Below are 25,890 nucleotides of genomic sequence, written 5' to 3'. Positions count from 1 at the left end.
CCTCCATCTCCCAAGTGCTGGGATTAAAGGCATCAGGCGACACATCCGGACAGTCCAACCAACTGTTTCCAGATCCAAACACCAAAGTAACTGGCCTCCCCTTCACTGTCTAATCCAAAATGAGCTTCCTAGCTTCCCAGGTCACAAGGAAATGAGGGAGCATACATTTGCATACAGGAAAGACCCAACCAGTGATGGGAAAAGATCGTCAGAGTTAAATATTGTTGGAGCAGACTAGGAGGGGATACAAGATTTCCTGCATCTAACAGAAAAGAAGGGTGGACCCAGAGCAGTGGACATGGGTCTCCTTCAACCATTCAATCGCTTGGCATGGTGTATGTTACTGTTAGCTCAGGTTATCCCTGCTGCCTTCAAACAGCAGCCGAGGGAGCTAGAGATGTGGCTCAGTGGGAGAGCATTTGTCAGGCAAGCTCAAACACTCGTTTCTAGCTCCAGCCATGTGAAACAAAGAAGAATGCAAAGCCTCTTACTGTCGGAGGTAACAGATCATGTTCCTGAGCCAACTTCTGGAAAGCCCCTACAGCAGGAAGCTGCAAATCTCCAAAACCACCCAAAAAAAGACCCAAAAGACCTCTGACGTCATCCTGATACCCAAACAGGTGGCCGCCTATGTTCTGGCATTAAGAGTCTCTGACATGGAATCTCTCTACACTGAATACATATGTGTAAAATTCCTGTTTTCGGGTACTGGGGATCAAACCCAGGGCTTTGCGCATGTGGGGCAAGCACTCTAGTTCCGAGCTGTTCCTTAAAGGGTGTGTTTTCATAGATAATTACGGTCATGAGCTGCGAGGCTCAGACGTGGCCATTTTGCCTGCCTTACATCTGTGGCTGTCAGGAAGAAGCTGCCTGTCAACAAACTCGGTATGAAAACACCCCAAGCTGCTCAACAGCTGCTTGCTCAAAATAGTTTACCCACGGAGCCAAGGGCCAGGTGTTGGTTAAGTCTGTCGAGGATAAGAAGCCCCGTAATAGCTCTCTCCCCTAGGAGTAATTGGCTGTAAGCTCAACAAGACAGTCTAACTTAAAACGGGCCTTAGCATTTATTTAGTTATTTACATGTGTGAACATTTTGCCTGCATGTTTGACCATGAACTATCTTTGTTTTTTAGGACAAGGTTTCTCTGTATAGCTCTGGCTGTCCTGGTATTCGATCTGTAGACCAGGATGGCCTTGAACTCAAAGATCTGCCTGCCTATGCCTCCCGTGTGCTGGGATCAAAGGCATGAGCTACCACTGCCAACCTGGTACCCAAGAAGCTCAGAAGAGGTCATTGGCTCTCCTGGAATTGGTGCTACAGACAAGTTGTGAGCCATTGTGAACTTGAGTCCTCTGGAAGAGCAGCTAGTATTCTTGACTCCTGAGCCATTTCTCTAGCCCCAAAAGTTTTAATACTCCAGGGTGATAATATGGGGCAGTAAAAAATGGCGTTAAATTTGTGTCATATTTGGACTTTTGCTTCCAGAAATCTAGATGGGGAAAATGATTTGGGATCAGGCACGGTGGTTCATGCCTTTAGTCCTAGCAGCAGGAGGCAGGGGATAGTGAGTCTCTGGGTTCTAAGCCAGTCAGAGCTACATGGTGAGATTGTGTGTGTGTGTGTGTGTGTGTGTGTGTGTGTGTGTGTGTGTGTGTGTGTGGAGAGAGAGAGAGAGAGAGAGAGAGAGAGAGAATGTTGATTTGTTTTTTGTTCCCTTTTGCCTAGAACAACCAAATACAGTCAGGACACTGAACACCAGGCCACAAAGGCCAGGAACACATGGGAAATAGACAATAAGAAGGCCCTTGACATTGCCCAAGTTCCCTGTTTCCGGGGTTTCCAGCGTGGAGTTCAGAGAAGGAAAACTGAGGCCAAGCCCAATGGAATGCCTTAGATCAGCGGTTCTCAACCTGTGGGATCCCTAACCCCTTTGGGGATGGAATATAAGGTATCCTACATATCAGATATTAACGATTCGTAACAGTAGCAAAATTACAGCTATGAAGTAGCAACAAGCATAATTCCCTGACTAGGGGGTCACCACAACGTGAGGAACTGTATTAAAGGGGCACAGCATTAGGAAGGTTGAGAACCAGTGCCTTAGACAAACAGAAAGTTTTAGAGGCCAGACAGGAAAGGGCAGCTCCAGTTCAAAGGACAAAAGGCCAGGGAGGAGAGAGTTCTACACAGACACACAGACAGAAGATATCCAAGATCTCTAAAGGAATCTCTTTTAATATTAAGCACCTATCTGGGAGAAAATCATTAGTCCCCATTACTTGGGGGCCTGAACTTGAACACTTGCCTTTTTATTATGTTTTTATATCTTGAGGGGGAGGGGTCGGGTCAAGACAGGGTTTCTCCATGTTAGCTTTGGCTGTCCTGGAACTCACTATGTAGACAAGCTGGCCTCAACTTCAGAGATCCACCTGCCTCTGCCTCCCAAGTACTGGGATTAAAGGTGTGTGTCACCACGGACTGGCTATTATCATCTTCTTAAATTTTGCATTTACACATGTGTTGAGTTCAGGGTACCATGTGCATGAAGGTACCCTTGAAGGCCAGAGGGTCACCTGAAGTAGGTGCTGGGAACTGAATGTAGGTCTTCTGTAGAAACGGCAAGTGTTCCTTTCTGCAGCAATTAAGGGATCGCTAAGCCATCTCCTCATTAGTTTGAGGTCCTATTTGTTACTGTACTTTTGTGTTCTTGAAACAGGGTCTCTCTATGTAGTTCTGGCTGTCCTACAACTCCCTATGGCTGGCCTCCAACTTGCCAGAGATCAGCCTGCCTCTGCCTCTGGAGTACTCATATTAAGGGCCTGCACCACCATGACCTACTTGTTGGTTTTTTGAGACAGGACCTCATATAACCCCAGGCTATCCTAAACTGGCTCCTTGAACATCTACCGAGACCCACAGAGTAGTAAACTCACAGATATATGTCCAGTTAATGGTGTTTTAGGGATCCAACCCAGGGCCCTCTGGCATGCTTGGCAAGCACTCTACCTCTCAGCCTTCCAGGAAGAGCACTGAAGTCCAAGAGTTGAAGGCCTGGCGTCCATCCGAAACACTTGGCGTGTTGGAACATGCCCTTAATCCCAGCACTTGTCTCGAAAGGTGCAAAAATGACTTTCTAAAGTATTTGCACTTTTCCCTTCTGGTAGTCTTTTAATGTTACTCGAGATCCAACCTAGGGACCTAGAGAATTCTAGGCAAGCATTCTATCACTGAGCCACACCCTCAACACCTTCGCTCTCGTCTTTTAAAATAGAATAATTATTCTTGAACTGGTTATCCTTCATAACAACCATTCATGACTAAACCTGATTTGGACGAGCGTGAGCAACCAGCCCTGACCAAAGCCGCAGGGAAGCTGTGGGAAGCTATTGCCCAGGACTTGGCCACATCCCTGCATCACGCGGGATCTGACCCTTTCTCTGAAGCAGGAAAGAAAGTCCCTAAGTGGGTGCAGGCTAGACACACCCCGGTTGCATCTCTCAGGATCCAGAGCTTTCCAATCCTCGGAGGGGGAGACGCATGGGTTCCAAAACTTGGGGGAGAGCGCAGCAAGGAGAAGCTGCAGTCAGCAGGGTGGAGGCTGGACCCTTAATTACGCAGCATACGCACGGGCCACAGTCACCTTAGCAACCACAACCTCAGCGACACACCCACAGACGAAGCATTGGCTGGGAAGTCACGTGACTAGGCGGACCCGCCCATTGCGCCGGTGCGCCGCAGGCGGTGCTGCGGCGCGCAGGCGCTTTGGGGGACGAAGGTCCTTGCACCAAGCGCTTCTTTGGCTTAAGTGCCCATCGAGATCCCAAATGCGCTTCAAAGACTTTTCGCGAGTCTGCGTGGGAAGCGATTCTACAGGAAACGTGGCAGATTTCAGATTAAAGCCTGTCTTCCCCAGGAAGAGAAAGTTCTCAGCAATGGGTTTGACGCCAGAGGAATTTCGTGGCGAAGAGTGAACTTTAAGGAGGCGGGGTTACTTCTGCCTGAAAAAGTGGCTGTATCCAGGCGTACAGTCTGCTAGGGTAGTTGCTGCACTTCAGAAGTTTACTTCTCAATCATGCTTCTGATTGTTTGAGACAGAGTCTCAACCCAGGCTGCCTTCGAATCCCAGATCCTCCTGCCAAGATCTCCCCAGTGCTCCTGTATGTCATTACACCTCACTCTTGGAGAATTTTTTAGAATGACTCTGGTTCACAGTTGTTCCTACCTAGCTGTCCGATATTTTGCAGACCAACATACACAGTAACTAATGTAAAAGGGATTTTAAGATGATTGGGGGTGGGGCTGGAGAGATGGCTCAGTGGTTAAGTGCACTGACTGCTCTTCCAGAGGTCCTGAGTTCAATTCCTAGCAACCACGTGGTGGCTCACAACCATCTATAAATAACGTAAATAAATCTTTAAAAAAGAGAAAAAAAAGATGATTGGGGAGGGGCTAGCTTTTAAAAACTCACGGTGATGTCTTTATAAAAAGATAAAGAGAGGGGGCTGGGGATTTAGCTCAGTGGTAGAGCGCTTACCTAGGAAGCGCAAGGCCCGGGGTTCGGTCCCCAGCTCCGAAAAAAAGAACCAAAAAAAAAAAAAAAAAAAAGATAAAGAGAGGGGAGATATGTTCTACGGAGGTGTGGTGAGGTGTCGGGGAAGGAGTGTCTGTTGAGACATCCCTTACCCCTGAGGGACCCGCCACAGGACGGTATAATATAGAATAGAATTTATTCAGCGTATGGGGAGGGGAGTTAAGAGGGTAGCAGGAGCAGAGAAAGGCAGAGACAGAGAAGAGGAGTAGAGGCCGGCCATGAGTACATGGAGAGAGGAAGGGAAGGCAAGAGCAAGAGAGTGAGGAGGGGGCAAGCAGCCCCTTTTATACTGTCAGGCATACCTGGCTGTTGCCAGGTAACTGTGGGGCAGAGCTTAGACAGAATGCTAACACACGGACTGGAAGGATCACATAGCCCAGGTTAGGCCCGAACTCTCTAGCCTCCCACCTCCAGCTCCCCAGTTCTGGGATTACAGGCTGTACCACAGCACCAGGCCGATAGCATCCTTTCTGATCCACTTCCCTGCAGCAAGTGGAGGTATGCACTCTCACAGGTGTGCAGTAACAATACTTTTGGGAGAAATGAGTAAACCTTCTACTCTCAAGAAGTTTTAGGCAGGGGCGGGGGTGGGGGTGGGGCGCCTGTAATCCCAGAACTCTGGAGGCTGAGGCAGGAAGTATGCCATGAGTTCAGTGCCAACCCAGGTTACATAGTGAGTAGCAGGCCAGTCAAGGCTACATAGAAAGACTGTCTCAAAACCCTATAGTCTGCAGAGCTGGCTCAGCGGTTAAGAGCACTGTCTGATTCTCTAGGGAACCTGGGTTCAATTCCCAGCACCCACATGACAGCTCACAACTGTGTGTAATGTAACTCCAGTTCCAGGAGACCCAAGCCATCAGGCATGCATGGGCTGTACACATTATCTATGCCTGCAGACAAAATATCCATAGATATATTTAGATGCAGCTCGATTCGTATCGAGTTCAGTTCCTATACTGAAGAGTTAAAGCCTGTGACCCAAGCATGTGTGAGGGACAATGACAAGTTTGAGGCCATCCTGAGCCTTAAGCTGACTTTGTGGGAAGGACAATGACAAGTTCAAGGCCACCCTGAGCCTTAAGGTGACTTTGGAGCCAGCTGAGACCACATGACACTGTCTCAAAAACAAACAGTTCTGGGGATTAGAGAGATGGCCCAATGGTTAAGAGCACTGTCTGCTCTTCCTGAGGTCCTGAGTTCAATTCCCTGCAACCACATGGTGGCTCACAACCATCTGTAATGAGATCTGATGTCCTCTTCTGACCTGCAGGCATACATACAGGCAGAAAGCTGTATGATGTGTAATAAATAAATAAATAAATAAATAAATAAATATTGAAAAAAAGAAAAGAAAAACAGTTCTGTTAAGTTATCCTAAGTGACCTTCTATTGTACCCAAAATATTGGTAGTACTCACCCGGGAGACTTAGTAACGACTTTATTATGTTTTAAACTCTCTCTTTATACTTTTGGAATTCCTTGGCGAGCCTTGGACTTAGAACCAGCTAGCCTCCACCTTAGAATTATAGACTTGTGGTCACGCCTGGATTGCTTATAATCCCAGCTTGGGAACTCCTTCACACTTATAATCAGTTTTCTGAGAAGGACGTGGGTGATTTGTCCTCCTCTTTGTTTTCTGAGATACTGTTTAACTGTAGTTCTGGCTGTCTTCGAACTGAATCTGAAGCTTCAAACCAGCTTGATTTCAAATCTGTGATCGTCCTGCCTCTCCTCTGTCTCTTGAAATGCTGGGATTATGGCCACGTGCCATGCCACATTTCATAGCAAAATGTTTCTCAAAGAGAAAGAAAAAAAATTTTTTTTTGCCAAGGTGTGGATCTGGAAGGGAGTGTTCAGGTGTTAGCAGCCAAGTCAAAAGTTTCCTCAGAGACGCTATGTACAGATCTGCAGCTTGTAACCGATACTTTTATTCCCAGTCAAAATTCAAAAAGCCTGGAGGTTGGGGATTTAGCTCAGTGGTAGCGTGCTCGCCTAGCAAGCACAAGGCCCTGGGTTCAGTCCCCAGCTCCAGGAAAAAAAAATTCAAAAAACCTAAAAAAAAACAAAAACAAAAACAAAAAACAACATTTTCGGCAGCCATAAAGATATTAGGGTTGGTTCTGATCCTTTCTAAAGAACACATTTTTTGTTTGGTTTTGTGACAGGGTCTCTGTGTAGCCCTAGCTGACCCACAACTTCCTATGTAGACCAGGTCAGCTTCAAACTAATGGAGCTCTGTTTGCCTTTCCCTTGAGATCCGAGGCAGGCTCTGCCACACAGAGCAAGGGCAAGTTTTGAAAAAGGACCCTGGGCTGGGGATTTAGCTCAGTGGTAGAGCGCTTACCTAGGAAGCACAAGGCCCTGGGTTCGGTCCCCAGCTCCGAAAAAAAGAACCAAAAAAAAAAAAAAAAAAGAAAAAGGACCCTAAGAGTATAGGAGAACAAGGAGAAGCAAATGAAGGGCATCCAAGAGCAGAGAAAGGAGCGAGGAGGTTGAGTTTGACACAGATGAACTTTGACCCCATTTGTAATTTTGCCCCGGACTGATTCTTGCATTAAAGTATCGATCTCTTCCTCTAAACAATGGAGTTAGGCAGATGATGATGACTGTTATCAGAGGCGAGCGAAGTTCAGACTCACTCCAGAGTACAAGTGCACTGGAGGAAGGTCTCTTGGAAGGTGGTGGGACTGGAGTCTTGAGCAAGCTGCTGGCCCCTGACACAAGTGCACAGGTTCCTGGCCAAAGAAACAGGAAGTTTTTGTGTAAAAGCACTGGAGAGGTTGAGGCAGGTGGATCTCTGTGAGTTCAAGGCCAGCCTGGTCTACGGAGTGAGTTTGACGATAACCAGAGTTATACAGTGAGACCCTGTCTCAACCACAACAACCAACAAAAAAAAAAAAAAAAACAAAAAAACAAAAAAACAAAAAAAAAACCCAAGACAAAACAAAATTAAATTAAGTCCTATCTACTCTCATTTGACGAGCTAGATGTAACAGGAATAAGGCAGGAATAAGGGTCTGCTTAGAGCGACCAACCTAGCCAGGAAATGACAAGGATTCGTGGTATGCTCCTTGGAGATGCAGCTTTTTTTTTTTTTTTTTTGGTTCTTTTTTTCGGAGCTGGGGACCGAACCCAGGGCCTTGGGAGATGCAGCTTTAAGGAAACGTTTTAGAGAATGCTATGTATAAATTCCCTAAAGAGAAGGTAAGAGTTCAAAAGTATCAAAAAGTATTTACAAGGCTGGGCATGGTACCAAGGGACTTTTGCATTTGTTTTTTGTTTTGTTTTGTTTTGTTTGAGAATAGCAAGGGACTTTAATCTCAGCCCCAGAGAAACAGAAGAAGACAGATCTTCCTGGGTAGGAGGTTAGCCTGGTCTAGATATCCAAAGCTATATAGCGAGAGAGCCGGCCTCAAAAGAAGAAATATTTACAACGCAGGCATTTTAAAGCCAATCAGCATGTGCCAGGATGACGGCCCAAGATAAAGTCCCTAGTTGTGCAAACCTACTGAAGAAATTGGATGCCCAGAACCCATATTAAAATCTGGAGGCACCAGGCCTAGTGGCACTCGCCTTTAATCCCAGCGTTAGGGAGGGAGAGACAGGCGGATCTCTGTGAATTTGAAGCCAGCCTGGTCTACATAGTGAGTTCCAGGACAGCCAGGGCTACACAGATACCCTATTTTGAAAAACCAAAACCAAAACTAAAGCAAACAGAAAACAACTACCAAAAACAGGCTGGTGAGATGGCTCAGCAGGTAAATTGCTTCCTATTAACTCTGAGGACCTGAGTTTGTCAACCCTGGTCCCTCACGATGGGAGAAGAAACCGAGCGCCCAAGTCATCTCTCGCCTCCACACGCAACGCCTGCACTGAGCACACCCACCAGCACATAACAAAGCACACATACGTAAGTCTACCTTTGAGGTTGGGGATTTAGCTCAGTGGTAGAGCGCTTGCCTAGCAAGCGCAAGGCCCTGGGTTCAGTCCCCAGCTCCGAAAAAAAAAAAAAAAAAGTCTACCTTTAAAATCAAAACAACAATAAGATCAGAGTAGATACCTTTTAGCTGGTTGGCTGTTTCAAGCAGAGAGGAATCAGGCAAGAACGGAGGAGGAGGTGGGAACCTCGTTGGCAGGGACCAGGAAGTAACGGAGCAGCGCTCTCTCGGGTGTGGGCAGAGCACCCGTGATCCAGCTAAGGGAAAAAAATAGAAATGTGGGTTATTACTTTTTATTATTAATTTCATACACGTGTGTGGGAATGTGAGTAGGTGCCCAAGAAGTCCAGAAGAGGGTTCCAGATTCCCCAGGGCTGGAGTTACAGGGTGTCACGAGCGATTCCAGCCAGCTGTAGACTGTTGTGATCCGCCCCCCCGCCCCCCCCCGCAAGGGTGCTGGGGGCTGAACTTGACCCTCAGCAGGAGCAGTGAGTGATTCTAACCACTGAGTCATCTCTCCAGCCCGAGACTTTAGCTTCTTAGCTTCTTCCTATTTGAAACCAGTAACAAACTGTGCGTATTTAGGGAAGTAAAGTTCCCGAGCCTCAGTTTCCTTTCATGAAATGAAAATGGGGCTTCCATATGCAGAGTTTTAACATAGCCGTTGAGCTGGAGAGATGGTTCAGTGAAGAGATGGTTCAGTGGTTAAGAGCACCGACTGCAGGGGTTGGGGATTTAGCTCAGTGGTAGAGCGCTTGAGCGCAAGGCCCTGGGTTCTGTCCTCAGCTCCAGAAAAAAGAGCACGGACTGCTCTTCCAGAGGCCCTGAGTTCAAATCCCAGCAACCACATGTTGGTTAACATAGTGGTTAAGGCTGTAGGCCTGCTGGACCACTATAGGCTCAGTCAGACATCGAGCTCAGGTTTCTAATACCAGGGCTGAGGCAGAAGGATTGAGAATTTCATGTGAGCCTAGACTGCATGGGTCTTGTCTCAAAAATTATACAAGACTGTAGTAGGCTCAAGTCAGGTTACCTGTTTTTGCCTCCTGTAACAGCCCGTCAATCCTTTTGTCTCCTTGGGTGAAAGACTGACCCCTCCCTCTCCCACCTCTTCGTCTGTAAAATGAAGGTAATGAATACGTCATAGGATTTTCCACAGCGTTCAGTAACTTGACACAAATTGCTCGGAAGGGTTCTTGGCACACGGGGAGCTTTCAGTAAGTGTAGCGACCATTTGAAAGGCGCTTGACAGCCCCGGGTCCATTAATGGGTCATTTTTGGTAAGCCCTGTTATTCCGGAGCGCGGACTCCAGGTTCTGCGACTCCCTCTTTTAACCCTCCGCCTCACTCCTGCCTAAGTTCCAATGGAGGACTGAAATGTTTCCAGCCTCTCAGGGTGAGGAGACAAAGTCCGCACTCTTGTATCAGATCCCACGAGGCGGTTGGCTGGCGTCTAGAGTCCAAGTGGGTGGGGCACGAGAGGAACTGAGCTGCCTGGGATGAGCTGGGAGAACACCAGGCTTCTGGATTTGACTCTTCTTTTGTTTTGTTTTTGTTTTTCAGGGCAGGCTGTCCTGAAACTCATTCTATAGACCAGGCTGGCCTCAAACTCAGAGATTCCCCTACCTCTGCCTCCCAAAGGTTGGGATTAAAGGCATACACCATTCTACCCAGCTGAGATAAGGTTTTCCTATAGATGAAGGCTGACCTTGAACTTGCCACCACCCCACCCCACCCCACCCCACCCCACCCCACCCCATCCCCGCTTTAGCTGAGATTACAGGAGCACACCCTCAAGCCAGCTCAGCTCAGTAGTTACACGATCTCGCTCACCACAGTCAGTCTGAGAACATTCCCATCATCCCCCCAAAGCAGCTCTGTACCCAAGCAGACCAGTGACCCATCAGCTGTTCCTACACAAGTAGTGTCTCTCCCCATCAGCCCACAGCAGCCACAAGTATGTTTTCTGTCTCTGCTGATTTTCGTTCTCAGATATATATATATTTTTTTTCTTTTCTTTTTTTTTTTCGGAGCTGGGGACCGAACCCAGGGCCTTGTGCTCACTAGGCAAGCGCTCTACCTCTGAGCTAAATCCCCAACCCCAGATATATATATTTTTAAAGTATAACTTCCATTTTATTTTTTTCCAAGGTATTTTTCCTTCCGCCCTCTCGAAACCACTTCCTTGCATGGGCTTTGGTGGAAGTCGTGGTGCAGCGCCAGCAGGTCTGAATCGTGGTGAGGGTGTTCAGTCCTTCCGGGCCTCGTGAGATGGATTCTGGACGACCTCGCTATGATGGCACACAGTGATGCTGCTTGACATAGAGCTTGGGAAGATGCTTGCTTCAGATATGTCCCTGACAGCAGGGGTTTCTACAATGTTCTGAGTGACGAACTTAATGGCCTTATACTTGGGAACTCACTGGGAGCTGCTCGCACGGCGAACTGGCTGCACGTGACCTCAGCCCTTTTGGCAGGACCATTGTTTCTTCTTTTTTTGGTCATCTTGGAGCCAAGACTCGAAAGAGCCACTCTCAGATATTTTATATACTTAGGGTCATACCGTATATCGGTTTGGTGACTGACTGACTTCTTTTTTTTTTTTCTTAAGATTTATTTCGTGAGGTCTGAAGAGATGGCTCAGCAGTTAAAGAATACTTGACCTTCCAGTATATCCAGGGTTCTGAAGGGAGGCCCTGTCTCAAAATGAACAAAGAACACTTCTTGTTCTTACAGAGGACATGGGTTCAAATCCCAGCACCCACATGATGACTTATAGCCATCTGTTACTCCAGTTCCCGGGGAGCTGACCTCATCTGACCTCTAAGGGCCTAAGGCTTAAACGTTACGCATACATAGCTGCAGGCAAACACTCATATGTAAATACAAAACAAAGAAACAACACCCCCACACCCCCCCCCCACACACACGACTCACTACGTAGCCCAGGCTGGCCTGGAACTCTCAGAGATCCACCTGCCTCTACCTCCCAAGTGCTGGAGCTAACGGTATGTGCCACCACACCAGGCTTTAAAAAGTCAACTTTTTATTGTTGTGACCGATTCCCTGGAGATGCCGACTTAAAGGAGGAACAGAAGGGTTTGGATCCATTCGTTCCGTTAGCACGGGGGACATGGTAAGGTGGAACACCAGAGGGGCAGCAGTAGTGTGTGACAGAGAAAGCTTTTGCTTCTTGAAAGAAAGCTGGGAAGAAGGAAGGGATGGAAGCAATGGGGAGGAGGAATGGGAAGGGGTGTGACAAACCTGGAACAACCCTATTGTTCCCTTCAGAGGCCTGACATCACTGACTCACTTCATCCAATCCGCCCTTCTACCATACTCACCTTCTCCTGGGGTTCCCTCCAACTGTGAGTCCAGCAGCAGATGAATCCAGAATGGGATCGGCACTCTCACTTTCCAGTCACTTCCCCCAAAGGCCACCAGGGAACATGAGCCTCTGTTAAAGTTTGCGATGACTCTTCATCTACAGATGTCCCCTGCCCACGTCTGCACTGACAGTCACCACAACCACCATAGTAAGTGGTCCCTGTGTGTAGTTATAATTCACAACTGCGTTTTATTATGGTCCCAGATTCTGTGAGGCAGAGATTCCCAGTACAGCGTACGGAGGAAATGGTTCTGAGATGTCCGGAGCCTCAACTGGAAAGTCCCGAGGCTTTCCGTGACCCAGGGGCTAAGGCTTCGTTCATCCAGAAGCTCTGAACTCAGGTACTTATGAGGTTTTCCAGGTAAGCGGTTTTGATACCTGGAGTACCTATGTGTCTTCTCCATAGTTTTCACACTTTGAGAGATAATGTGGGCTTTCTCACTGGATCCCGAGAGGGAACTTATCTTAGAGAACCAGGTTAAGCCCAAGTTGCTGTGTAGACCTAAGCTTAGAAGCCAGCATACAGTCCCTTACACAGAATCTATGCCACAATTCAAATTTAGGGACTTTGGTTTCTTTGAGTCGAACTGGTCTCAGACTCTGTTTCTGGCGAAGAATGGCCTTGACCTTCTGTTCCTCCGGCCTCTACCTCTGAGTGCTGGGGTCACAGGCATGTGCATGCTTAATTGTATGTAATGTGGGGGCTGGAGAGATGGCTCAGCAGTTAAGAGTACAGGCTGCTTTTCCAGAGGTCCTGAGTTCAAATCCCAGCAACCACATGATGGTTCATAACCATCTGTAATGTAATCTGATGCCCTCTTCTGGTGTGTCTGAAGATGGCTACAGTATATATATATATATATATATATATATATATATATATATATATATATATGATAAAAATTGTATGTAATGTAGGTTGAAGCCAGGGGTTCATGCATGCTGGGTAAGCATTCTAGGCACTGAGCCGCACAGCCCCTGCTCCTGCTCTGTCTTGAGATACAGTGTCGATAACCGGGTCAGGTGCCTAAACCTGCCAGCCCTCTCAAGTCTACCTTCCAGGTGCTAGGATTACAGATGTGCTCCACCATGTCTAGTTGACATATCACCTTTCATTTAAGACTTATTTGTGTGGGGTTGGGGATTTAGCTCAGTGGTAGAGTGCTTGCCTAGCAAGTGCAAGGCCCTGGGTTCGGTCCCCAGCTCCGAAAAAAAAAAAAAAGACTTATTTGTGTGTGTGTGTGTGTGTGTCTGTGTGTGTGTGTGTCTGTGTGTCTGTGTGTGAGCGCGCGCATGTAACTACATGCACGTATGTGCACCAAGTTCACGCAGAACCCAAAGACACAAGAGGAGGACATTGGGTCCCCTGGCTGCTGCAAGCCACCCAACATGAATGCTAGGAACTGAGTCAAGATCCTCTGAAAGAGCAAGAAGAGCTCTAACTTCTGAGCCATCTCTCCAGCCCCACACGCTGTTTCTTACCGGGAGGGAAAACACACAGGGTGGAGGCGACTGTTATGGTCATGTTCAGAAGAATAAGTTCCTCAGGAGCCAAGAACCTGAACAATAGTAGGGGGAAAAAATCCCAGAGAAGCTGTCCAGAGAGCTCAGCCACTGAGAGCACTTGTCCTTCTCGAAGAGGACCCAGGTTCGGTTCCCAGCATCCCATGGTGAGTCACAACCTTCTGCAACTCTAGTTCCAAGGGAGTAGATATCTTCTTCTGGCCTCCAGGGCATCAGCAGACACTTGGAATACAGGTAGACGACAGACAGACTGACAGGCAAATCACTTTCTTAAAAAAAAATTTATATATTTATTTTTATTTTTATATGAGTACACTATAGCCACTCACAGACACACCAGAAGAGGGGATTGGATCCCATTACAGATCGTTGTGAGCCAACATGTGGTTGCTGGGAATTGAACTCAGGACCTCTAGAAGAACACACACACACACACACACACACACACACACACACATACACACACACACACACACACACACACACTATCACTCAAAATTCCACCTCAACTGATTCTTGAAAATCCTCTTGCATCTGCCTAACTCTGCTTTAGAAAGTGTTGTGCATGTTTTACCTAGTAATGTCCTCATTTCCCTATCCCTGACAGTGTCCGTTAAAACGTGTTGAAAATGTTAAACGCCTGCATTCCCAACCTTTCTTCTAGCTACTTGACACGGGTCTTTCTGGTAAGTATAAGCTGAAAAACTGATGACAGATTTCTAGGCAAGCTCCAGCCTTGGACAAGAAAATAACTCACGGTGTAAAGACCAGCCACACTGAGATCTTTGGGAAAAGGACAAAGGAATTTTTCTATCCTTTGAGGCAGGTGACAGTACTGGCCCTTTTACCATTGACTCACTGAACCGGAATAGCTGCCCATCTGGGCCCGTGAGCAAACAAACTTTCATTTGTCAAAGCCCTGGATAACATCTATCAAACCAAGCTCAGAAAGTTAAGACTTCCTTTCGAGTAGAAGGAACAGCAATTCGGGCGTAACAGGTTCATAGAATGCAGAGTCAAGGTTGAGAAGAAAGGAGGCAGGGAAAATTTGATCTGAAATGGGCGACCAGGAAAACTCCATTGACATTGGGAAATAACTAGAGTTATATGAAAGGCTCTATGTGACTGATCCTCTCAAACCAGCATGGTGGCACATTGTTTTAATCCTAGCACTTGGGAGGCAGAAGCAGGTGGGTCTCTCTGAGTTCAAGACCAGCCTGCTCAACAGAGTTACGTTCCAGGGCTACACAGTGAGACCCTCTCTCAAAAAAGGGTGGGGCTGCTAAAGAGATAGCTCTAAGAGCTCTGGCTGTTCTTTCAGCGGTTAGATCCCAGTTTAGTTCCCAGCACCCATATGTCAGCTCATAACTGACAGTGACTCCAGTCCTTGGGAATCTGATATTCTTTTCCTTCTCACCAGCGCTATACACACGTGTGCACAGACGAACATGTAGGTATATAACATACGCACGTATACATAACAGGGTTTCTCTCTGTAGACCAGGCTGCCCTGGAACTCACAGAGATCCACCCGCCTCTGCCTCCTCTCAAGTGCTGTTAAAGATGGACGCCGCCATGCCTGGTTGTATACTTCCAAAGGGACAATTCATAGCAAATGAATTGTCCACTACAATTCTCCACTAACTGTGGAGACACAATGGAAGGGAGAATGTGATTGGAGCTCACATCCTGTGGGGCATCTGGCATCCTCGGAAACCTTAAGTTTCCTTTTTTTTTTTTTTTTAATCTTTTTAGGATTTATTTATTTTATGTATGTGAGTACACTGTAGCGCTGTCTTTAGACACACCAGAAGAGGGCATTGGATCTCACTCATTACAGATGACTGTGAGCCACCATGTGGTTGCTGGGAATTGAACTCAGGACCTCTGGAAGAGCAGTCAGTGCTCTTAACCACTGAGCCATCGCTCCAGCTCCCAACCTTAAGTTTCCTAATTCCATCTTGAAAGGCTCTCTAGCTGACGTTTTCATGGCCATTTTCTTTTCTTTTAGGCTGCAGCCGGGCTGTCACCGATCCTTGATTCCAGCACTGTCCTGTGGTCCCAGCTTCTCAATTTTTTTTTTTTTTTTTTGGTTCTTTTTTTCCGGAGCTGGGGACCGAACCCAGGGCCTTGCGCTTCCTAGGCAAGCGCTCTACCACTGAGCTAAATCCCCAACCCCCAGCTTCTCCATTTTTGTCTTGGTAAAAATCTGCACCTAGAAATTCCATCTTTTCTGCAAACAAATTGAAGTTCTTACAGCATCCATAGCTTCCTATTTCCTTCCTGTTCCTCTGGAGGAGGCTCCTGCTCCGAGGAGCCAGGAGTGGAAACCCTTGTGCTGTAGTGATCCTGCAGCCTCTGCTCCTTGACGCGCCATTTCTCAGATGGTGAAATGAACCAATTTAAGACAGATTAGCTTATAGTAAATGTGGGGAAGTTCGCCATGGGAAGGGAAAGGAGAGAAGAGGAGAAAGAGCACGCACGGGGAGGGAGGGAGGGAGGGAGGGGGAGAGAGAGAGAGAGAGAGAGAGAGAGAGAGAGAGAGACTGAGGAAGGGAGAGAGGGAGGGAAGGAGGGAGGGAGGGACGGAGAGAGGGAGGGAGGGAAGGAGCGGAGCAGGAATGAGCCTGCCTGATTTTGGGGGAAGGGCACAGTCCAGCCCCTGGGCTGGAAAGTACAGGGATAGGGGCAGGGTCTGCCAGGTAGAAACTGAGGGATGCTGGGAGAACCTTGAACCCAGATCCGCTTTGCTATAGACAATACGCACATCAGCCCCTTATCCAGGTTCAAAATCAAACACTCATAGTGCTGGGATTACAAATGTGGACCACCCTAGTGGGCCCTGGAGGGGTTTTTGGATTTTTCCATTCTTTATGTCTTGGTATCTATATCTTCTTATGAATCGGGTGGCCGCTAAAATAGCAACGATTCACCAAGGACTGTCTTTTTGTAGGGCTGAGGGTTGAGCTGGGGCACGGTAGGCAAGACGTCAACGAGATATTTAGCAACACCCTTTAAGTTGTTCAGACGGGCCTGAACACTTGTAATCCAAGGCAGGCTTTGAATTTGCCATCCATCTGTTCAGCCTCCTGATTGACTGGGATTACAGGTTTGTACCACCAGTCCCAGTACAGGGAGTAAATTCTAAACCGTACCCAGTAAAGGCCCTGTGCTGGATGCAGTCTAAGAGTGAGGTAACTAAGACAGAAGAATAAAGCTATGTGTGTCTGCCAGCGCAGAGGCGCGCTGCACTGGGCATCCGCAGGCTGGGATGTCCGCCCCCACTCCCAGCATAGCAAAGATTTAGGTGTTCATCCTACATTCATTACCAAGACGAAAACAAGTTAACATTACAAGTTAATGGAATAGCTTAATAAACAACTGTATAAAAAAGTTAATGGAATTCACAACTTCCATTTCGAAAACTCTGTTTTAGAAAGATGTGCTTAATTAAAGTCTCCTATAGCAGATGGAGAGTCAAGGATGAGGATTCGTGTCTTTTATCCATTTTTATGTGCAGGCCAAGAGCAGAGTAGGTGCCTGATGGATAACTGGAACTGGGATCATGGAGTACTCCCGAGCTCAAGTATTAAATCAACCAACCATGGGGTTTCCCCACCCCCGCTTTCCCATTCCTCCCTCCGGTTCCCCTAGCCCCGCCCCACATCCAAGAGTCGCGAAGGAGGCTGCAGCCTGGCGTGCTTTACGGCTGTCGCGTTGCGACGGGGCGGGGCGCCGGGCGGCCCGCGCGCTTGACGGCAGCGGTGGGAGGCAGGCCGGCAGGCAGACGGCCTCGCAGGCGGGTGGCGGCGGCCGCGCTGGCTGCTGAGGGCGGGAGCGAGTGAGTCACTGCGCGCGTGTGAGGGAGGGAAGGAGCGAGCGAGCGAGCAGCCCGCGCCCGCCGCCCTCCCGCAGCTCCCGCCAGGCCCCCCGCCGCCGGCTGCCCTCCGCCCAGGCCGGGCCGAGCCGAGCCGGGTCGGGCCCGGGCCATGCTGCTCACCGTGTACTGTGTGCGGAGGGACCTCTCCGAGGTGACCTTTTCCCTCCAGGTCGACGCCGACTTCGAGCTGCACAACTTCCGCGCGCTGTGCGAGCTCGAGTCCGGGATCCCTGCCGCCGAGAGCCAGGTACGCCGGGGCAGCGAGCGGGGCCTCCAGCCGCTGCGGCCGGGGAGCTGGGGGGCGGCGGGGGCCGAGTCCTGCAGCCTCCCGTAGATGCACACACTGCAGCTAGAGGGGCACGTGCACGGGCGGGCAGCCCTCCCCACCTTCTGGCCTTCGGGAGCCCTGGCTTCTCATCTCGTACCTTCTGCCTTTCCAACCAGAAATACCAGTTTGGATCACTGGGAGAAAGACACTGGCCTGGGGTTCGCTTATTTGGACCGCTTCAGTATGCGCAGTTTACCTGGAGAATTCAGATTTGCAGTTGAAAGTGAGGGGGAAAAGTTTGAGACTCGCTCTGCCATTGACGTCCCTGGAAATGCTTCCCTACAGTTTGCGTTTCTGCTTAATTTATGATACATATATTAAAGGTGATTAGGTGAATTCAGTCTGTCTGTTTCTCTTGGACCAAAACCCTCCTCCTTTCTGGGCCCAATTCAGTTGGGTCAGTTGAAAGCTCAGTGCTTTCGAAAGATATTAGCTTGAAAATGGCCTACTGTCTGAAGACCCTCGAGGAACTCGGTGTTGAGTTCAAGCTTTCTTGTGTTTTAACAAGAAAATATAGTCTCAAAATGATTTGGAGTCCTTAGTAGGCTTCATCAAACAATAAGAGGACTATTCTGTAATCTTTGCACTAAATCCCTTAAGATTCTAACCAAAGTGGACCTGGCTGGGTGTAGTCTAAACATCAGAAAATTATAGACAGCTCCCAAGGCCCCAGAATGTAAATCTTGATTTCCTTCTGCAATTATGAAATAGTTCCAAAACCTATTGCCCAACGACTGCTTGTTCTGTCCTGACTTATGCTAAACATGTGTCAATATTTTGTTCAGAAGTATGATTCCTTTACACAATGTGAACTTTAGAACCTTGGCTTGCAACTCTTTCTGGAAGGATCTATTTTAGGGAAGGAGGTGCCACTCACATACCCAGTCTGTCAAAAGTTGGGAATAAACAGCTCCCCCGATTTTCATAGAAAAAGTAAACCACAAAAACCTAGGACCGGGGCTGGAGAGATGGCTCAGCCGCTAAGAGCAGTGGCTGATTTTCCAGAGGCCTTGAGTTCAAATCCCAGCAACCACACGGTGGCTCACAACCATCTGTAATGAGATCTGATGCCCTCTTCTGATGTGTCTGAAGACAGCCACAGTGTACTCATATATAATAAATAAATCTTTAAAAAAAGGGGGGGGGGACCTAGGACCCCGTTCCTGTTGGACAATTTCATATTGGTGGCAGGGGCAAGCTTGGACCAGGGAGTTTAGAGAGGGGGAATTTGACTTTTAGAAAAATTGATTGGAGTCTTTTGTTGTTTGTTTTGTCTCACCATATTGAACATATTGGCTCCGGTGTAAACTCACAGAGATCCCTGTTGACTCCGCCTCCCAAGTGATTGGCATAAAGGCAGGAGCCATCACAATCAGCTACTTTTGTTCTTTTTGAGACAAGGTCTCAACTATGAGGCCAAGGCTGGCCTCAGACAGCAGCCCTCCTGTTTCAGACTCCTGTACCGCAGGGATTATAAGAATACACTATCATGCCCAACTTCACTTTTCCGTTTTGAAATTTTTTCAGTTGGTTTTGTGTGTGGGTGAGGGTGTGGGTGTTTTGATTACCCAAGTTATAATTGCCAGCTGATGGGGAATAATTCTGAGTTTGTTAGTAGGACTTGAGGTCGACAGAGGCTGAAGCTGTTTCTCTGCTGTTTCTCTTCCTACATCCTGTCTGCACGTCAGCCAGGCCAGGCGCTACCACTGGGTTATATGTTCCCTGCCCAGCCCATGGCGCTCAGATGTCTGTGAAAAAAATGTTAGGTAAATTAAAGGGGATATCAGAGTGAGTCATAATTGTATGGTGAAGGAGGGTTCTGTCTTCTGCCAGTTTTGGGTGTGAAGGGTACTATTTGGACAATTAGGCTAGCTCTAAGTTCTTCACTAAGTAAATTTGGTATTTACTTTCCTCCCAACCCAAATTAGTGTACAGAAACCTAGATTCCAACTAGTGTTAAGCCTGTATTAAATAGCTGTAAACAGCACCCTGTTTTTCAAGTTAGTGCTGTTGGCTCTGTGTAACCTGACAACCCAGTGTCTATTTTAAGAGCTGATTTTTAAGTGGGGGGTCGCTCGTCTAGTTCACTGGCTACCCCCCTCAGGCAGGAACAGGATCCACCCAGACACTTGAGTCACTTCCTTTTATTGGATCATAAAAGTAAACATTGTCTTTTGGTTTTTGTTTTTGTTTAAGTCCTAGTCATGTCTTATTTGAGCTCCCTAGCCAGTTTTTCTTCTGCCTCGTCCTTCCTCTCAGCTTTCTTTCAGTGTGCTTAGTTTCTTCCATTTCATCTCTTGGCTTGCCCTTGGAGTCTCACTTTAACCACATGTGCAGGTGGAAATGGTTTCTCTTCTAGACATAGTATTCTCATGGTACGTTCTGTCTACCATCTCCCCATAAATGAGGTGTCTGTGATCCTGCTCACAGTGCCTTCTACATAAATGCCTGACTTATGTACTGTGCATGTGTGTGTTCAGTTATATGGTATATAGGATGGTACGCAGCTAACAGGTATTATATATGTGGGTATACTATACATCAGTTATATACACTAGGTAATAATGTACAGTATACAGAGATGCAAATAGAACTCAAGGAAAGCTAAGCTAAGCTGAGTGGTGGTGCGTGTCTTTAATCCCGGAATTTAAGAGGCAGAGGCCAGTAGATCTCTGAGTTCAAGGTGAGCCTGGTCTATAGCTCACGTTCCTAGACAGCCAGGGATACAAAGAGAAGCCATGTGGGACTTGGGAGAAGGATAACTAGAATGAATGTAAATGGGATTAAGAGCACTTGTTGTTTTTACAGAGGACTCTCACAGAGGTTTGATTCCCAGCACCCATACAGTGGCTCCCAACCATCAGTGACTCTAGTTCAGCAGGATTCCACGCCCTCTGCTGGCCTCTGTGGGCATCAGGCATGCACATGTATAGACATACAGGCAAAGTACACATAAATAAGTATAATTTTTTTTAAAAATTAGAAAATAAAAATGGTCGCGCTTTCTGTTTGCTTCCTAACCCCTGAAGGATTGTCCTGCACAGGGAGCGCCATCTTTCATCAGCAGCATTTGTACTCCAGTCACTTGGAAAAGGTGTTAATTCTTTGACGGCTCTCGTCTGATTATAGTAGTTCTAATCTAATGACAATGAATTTAGAGTAGAAACCATCTTGTACTGCGATTACAGCAGAGCCTGTTCAGTCTCAGAGCAAGTGTGGACATGGCAGCCAGGAGCTCAGGGTGATGCTTTGATGCAGGCTGCACTGGGCTGACCGCAATCATTAGGGCTCAGCTTCACCTTGTTAATGCCTTGACACTTGTGAAACACAGTTTACTTCTGTGGCTGGTGTGGAGTAAAGCCTGTGCAGAAGGACGGGCCCTCACTGAGAGGCATGTGTAAGTGTAAGTGGCGGCTAACAGCAGTAGCTGGGACCCTAGCAATGCCACTTTGCACACCTGTGTTTGCTTTACAAAAATGCTGCTTTAATCCATGGAAACTGGAAGTTCTGTGGTGGCTATTTATGATGCGTTTGTTGTGTTTATTTCCTTAAGTAATCCTCCCCACCCCACCCCCTTTTTTTTCTGGTAAATGCTGAATCGTCACAGTAGAAAGGTAGAAAGGTATAGAAAAGAACAGAGACTGCTACCCACCCACTTATTCCTCATGGCCCAGGGATAACTGCACACTGAGTGTTAGCTTGGTTTGGGTTAGTTTTTTGTCTGATATTTGAGACCGACAGTTCAAGGCTAGCAGCAAAGGCTGCGTAGTAAGAACCTGTCTCAAAAAAAAATTTTTTTTCGTTGCGGTGCTGAACACGGTGGCTCACACTGTTACTCCCAGTACTGGGTAAGCAGACTCAGGTGGAGCTCTGAGATCTAGGCTATCCTGGTCTACGTAGGAGACCTTGTTTCAGAAAAATAAGATGTACTGAGTTGGAGATAGCTGGTAGCGTGCTTGTCTGCTATGCATTAGATCCTCAACACTGTCAACAGAAAACCAGACAGGGCTTCTCTGTGTAACCCTGGCTGTCCTGGCACTCTCTCTGTCGACCAGGCTGGCCTTGAACTCACAGAGCTCTGCCTCCTGAGTGCTGGGATTAAAAATGTGAGCCACCACACTCGGCGACACTAGAAGACATTTTGATGTCATGCGTAAAGGTTTTAGAGTTGTATTAATTATATTAATGAGGGCTGGAGAGATGGCTCAGCGGTTAAGAGCACCGGACTACTCTTCCAGAGGTTCTGAGTTCAATTCCCAGCAACCACATGGTGACTCACAACCATCTGTAAAGAGATCCGATGCCCTCTTCTGGTGTGTCTGAAGACAGCTACAGTGTACTTATATATAATAAATGAATAAATCTTTAATAAATTATATTAATGAGTCTGTTGCTAGGTGTTGATTAAAGTTGAAGTTGTGTCTCTAGAATGTTTCTCTGGTACCAAGTCTGCAGATTTACACTGAATGATAGATTTATCCTAGTGTGCTGTTGTGAGCGGCAGGGCTCAGGTTTTCCATGCCCTCTTTTGAGGGGTACAGGTGTGATAAGAGCTGTGCTGTCCAGCACCAGCTTGCCTTTTGTTTGCTGATAGAGACGGGAAGTCGTGGATCTAGGCATAGTCATATTAAGTTGGAAGATGATATGGGTTTGTTTAAGACAGGTATCAGGGGTTGGGGATTTGGCTCAGCGGTAGAGCACTTGCCTAGCAAGCGCAAGGCCCTGGGTTCGGTGCCCCAGCTCCGAAAAAAAAAGGGGGGGGGCTGGAGAGATGGCTCAGCGGTTAAGAGCACCCGACTGCTCTTCCAGAGGTCATGAGCTCAATTCCCAGCAACCACATGGTGGCTCACAACCATCTGTAAAGAGATCCGATTCTCTCTTCTGGTGTATCTGAAGACAGCTACAGTGTACTTATATATAATAAATGAATAAATCTTTAAAAAAAAAAAAGACAGGTATCAGTTAGCCCAGGCTAGCTTTGAGCCACTTATCTTCCTGCCTCTGCAGGCTGGCCTAAGGGTGATTTTCTTAAGGACTTAAGAGGCAAAGTTTTTGCCTTTCTTGAACTATTTTGAGCTAGAGTCTCAACAGCCAAGACTGGCCTTAAGCCCACCCTAAGTGTTGGGATTACAGTGTATGTTTCCAAGTTCTGTTTCTTGTTGATTTTGGTTCTTACATTTTTTTCTACCCAGTCCAGCGTGGTGGCTAATTTTGTTGTCAACACAACTGAATTAGCCTTCCCGGGGGATCAGAGAAACACACCTCCACATGTGCCTATTACAACATTTTCAGAGACAGTTGCATCATGGGGCACTGACCTAACCCATGGATTAACCAATCCTTTGATGAATTCATAATAAAGTGGAATTATTGGGAGGTGGTGAAGATGGGGCCTGGTTGGAGGAAGAGGGTCATTGAAGTGTGTCCTTGGGATGTGTCTTCCTGCCTTCTCTGTTTTCTGGTGTGCTGTGATGTAAACAGTCTTTCACAGTGCCCTTCTGATCACGATCCAAATCCTTTGAAATCAGAGCTAAACAAATGTCAATGCCCAGGTAACTAATCTACCCATTTTGGAGAGGTTGGGTCAAGTGTTCCATAACTATGCCTGATGTCAGTGACTATCTGGAACTTAACCACTTATCTGTTGATCATGATTGTCTCCATCATGTTCTCCTTCCCTTCCCTCTTCTCAGATGGTTTTGAGACAGGGTTTTCTATGTAGCCTGGGCTGTCCTGGAATTCTATGTAGACCAGGTTGGCCTCAAACTCAGATCCAGAGATCTGCCTGCCTCTGCCTCCTGAGTGCTAGGATTAAAAGTGAATGCTGTTATTCTTGGTTTCTGTTGTCGTGCTTTTAAAAAGAAGATACTGGGCTAGGGAGATAGCTCAGGAGTTACGAGTACACTGACTGCTCTAGCTGAAGGTCGGGTTCAGTTCCTGGAATCCAAATGGTGGCTCACAAACATTTGTAATTCCAGTTTTACAGAATCTGACACTCTTCTGATCTCCGCACTCCACCAGGCATGCAGGTGAAAAAATGGGCCAACCAAGACGACACTAGGCATTGCACTCTCCCCCACCCCACCCCTGCCTAGTCCCACCCCTGCCTAGTCCTGTTCTTTGCAGTGGAGGGGTAGATTCTTATGGTACAGGATGACTTAGAGGCTAGTATCTCAGGCTGCTTTGGGTGCTGTAAAAGGTTATCATTTTTAATGTCAAGCATATAGAACTCCAGTTTCAGTTCTCTCTTTTTTTAAGATTTTATTTATTTACTTCATGAATGTGAGTACACGGTTGCTGTCTTTCGACACACAAGAAGAGGGCATCAGATTCCATTACAGATGGTTGTGAGCCACCGTGTGGTAGCTGGGAATTGAACTCAGGACCTCTGGAAGAGCAGGCAGTGCTCTTAACCACTGAGCCATCTCTCCAGCCCCAGTTTCAGTTCTCTTAATGGCTGTGTGACCTCTGTGTCTTCTGGTCCATAAAATTGGACAAATGATCCTTGTTAAAATGATTGACATACAGTGAGCCAGCATGAGAGTTAAGTGGGAGCATGGGGACTTGAGGACTTGACATGCTAGCTCAGGAGGGCCTCCCTTGGTGGTGGCAGGGTGCTCTTTTCAATTTGGATGTTCATGCTGTACCCCACTGGAAGAGGACCCATGGGTTCTTTCATGCCGGGCAGAGGTTTCCCTACTGAACCACAGCCTCAGACCCTAAGGCGCTCTTAACTTCCTGAGTTTGTTTCTTTATAAATGATCTGTTTTCTAGTAAGACTATCTTGTGTGTCTGCCTTGGGAGACTAGTCATGTGTCTTTAAATACACTGACAGCTGACTCTCTGAGCCTGAGAAGCTATTGGCGACCTCTTCACGGTGGCTTAGTAGTGTCGATGCCACCCAGGTACACAGCCTCTGCTCTGGTTTATGGTTGTTTTCTACTCAACCTCCACAAGCTATGTGGAGCACAACTTTCTCTCTATATTACCAAAGGGAAAAAGAGTCTTGTTTCTACCTCAAGTATGAGATCTGCACTCTACATAAGTGTTAGGACAAGAGTTTGACTTTTAGAGTTTCTCTGTGTAGTAGCCCTGGCTGCCCTGGACTCAAATTGTAGACCAGGTTGGCTTCAAAGTCACAGAGATCCGCCTGGTTGCAGTCATTTTTTGGTTCTTTTTTTTTTTTTTTTCGGAGCTGGGGATCGAACCCAGGGCCTTGCGCTTCCTAGGCAAGCGCTCTACCACTGAGCTAAATCCCCAACCAGTCATTTTTAGTTATGTATAAAATTTGTAAAATTGGACAGACAAGTTCTGTTCTCTTGTCTCTAGAAGGATTCAATTTTGAAGAGTCACTTTTTGCCCTGTCACCACAGACTTGGGAGCAGAATGACAGTGAATGGTCAGAGTGGCCCGTGTAGGTGCTGTCTGCTCGCCCTGTGCCTAGGACCTTTGCTAAGAGAGCGTGTGGGTGGATGAGGGAGGCTTGGCGGTAGAGCTCAGCGGTAGACAAGTTGCTGACCAGGTACAAAGCCCTGGACTTAGCTTGGAAAAGGAACCAGAAGGGACATCTGTTGTGATCAGTCCTGGTGGCTTGCTGGACACAAGAAATTTGACTCTTGGCCCACCTAGTGGCAGGGCCCCTCCCAGAGTTCCTGGCTGAGTTAATACCCAGCTCAGGTTGCTCTGTTGGCTCGTGACCCAGTGCAGAGTCTACTCAGGGTGCTGCTGTGGCTCAGGCCCCAGTCTGTTCTGCGGACTGTGTGATGACATAGGGGCCACGTCACACCCTTATGTGGCTATGTCAGGGTGCCGCTGTGTGTTCCATCCCTTCTTCCCCTCATACTGCTCTCTGCTGTTGTACTATGATTGGCTCGCGTGTTTCCTTTCCTATTTATGTTTCTTTCACAAGCGGGAGTGCGGTAAGTCTTTGGGGATGAAGAGAGAGGCCCGCGGGTGCACAACTCACCTAAGTGCTCACCTCACTCCAGTCAGCCGCCATGGCTGGGCTGGGTTGTTTTCCAGTTGAAAACATTGTCATCTTCTTACCCTGAGCTTCTGGATTGTCATTTGTCAGATGTTTTGTTTTTCAATTTATTTATTTACTTATTTATTTATTGAGAACTTGATCTTTGTGCTGAACAAGAGTTGGGTAAGGTCAGAAGCAGCCAGAGTGTAAGGTCTGAAAATTGCTGCAGGAAGACCCCAGACTCAGACAGCAGGCACAGACCAAGCCTTTGCTC

General features: G+C 47.4%; 2 protein-coding genes and 1 long non-coding RNA gene across 10 annotated transcripts in view; 2 read left to right on the top strand and 1 right to left on the bottom strand.

The window, feature by feature from the left end:
• The window catches only part of Agmat (agmatinase), a 39,301-nt gene extending 21,634 nt beyond the window's left edge, over nucleotides 1-17,667 (bottom strand). Inside the window, exons 1-2 of one of the 4 annotated variants that reach the window (XM_087548494.1) lie at nucleotides 17,443-17,667; nucleotides 8,653-8,787 (exon numbers count right to left, since the gene is read on the bottom strand). The gene's annotated coding sequence lies outside the window, so the exon portion shown is untranslated. Of the gene's footprint in view, nucleotides 1-8,652; nucleotides 8,788-9,033; nucleotides 9,096-9,563; nucleotides 9,924-11,874; nucleotides 12,189-17,442 lie in introns of those variants that run through there. The other 3 variants (XM_087548493.1, XM_087548492.1, XM_087548495.1) reach the window with 3 other exon arrangements.
• Nucleotides 8,349-15,702, top strand: LOC148006134 (uncharacterized). The gene is made up of 4 exons (XR_015621299.1): nucleotides 8,349-8,502; nucleotides 10,682-11,666; nucleotides 11,822-12,066; nucleotides 15,454-15,702. It is a non-coding gene; the product is annotated as an uncharacterized LOC148006134 (long non-coding RNA).
• The window catches only part of Ddi2 (DDI proteasomal shuttling factor 2), a 45,501-nt gene continuing 36,834 nt past the window's right edge, over nucleotides 17,224-25,890 (top strand). For 2 of the 5 annotated variants that reach the window (XM_087549460.1, XM_087549462.1), the window contains exon 1: nucleotides 17,224-17,569. In XM_087549460.1, the coding sequence (XP_087405586.1) occupies nucleotides 17,432-17,569 (138 nt within the window). In that variant the 5' untranslated portion in view covers nucleotides 17,224-17,431. 5 annotated transcript variants of the gene reach the window in all.

This window comes from Rattus norvegicus, chromosome 5 (assembly GCF_021556685.1).
Source record: "Rattus norvegicus strain SHRSP/BbbUtx chromosome 5, alternate assembly SHRSP_T2T, whole genome shotgun sequence".
Classification (NCBI taxonomy): Eukaryota; Metazoa; Chordata; class Mammalia; order Rodentia; family Muridae; genus Rattus; species Rattus norvegicus.
The sequence above is the reverse complement of the archived record's forward strand: the minus strand, read 5'-3'. Positions and strand labels throughout refer to the sequence as shown.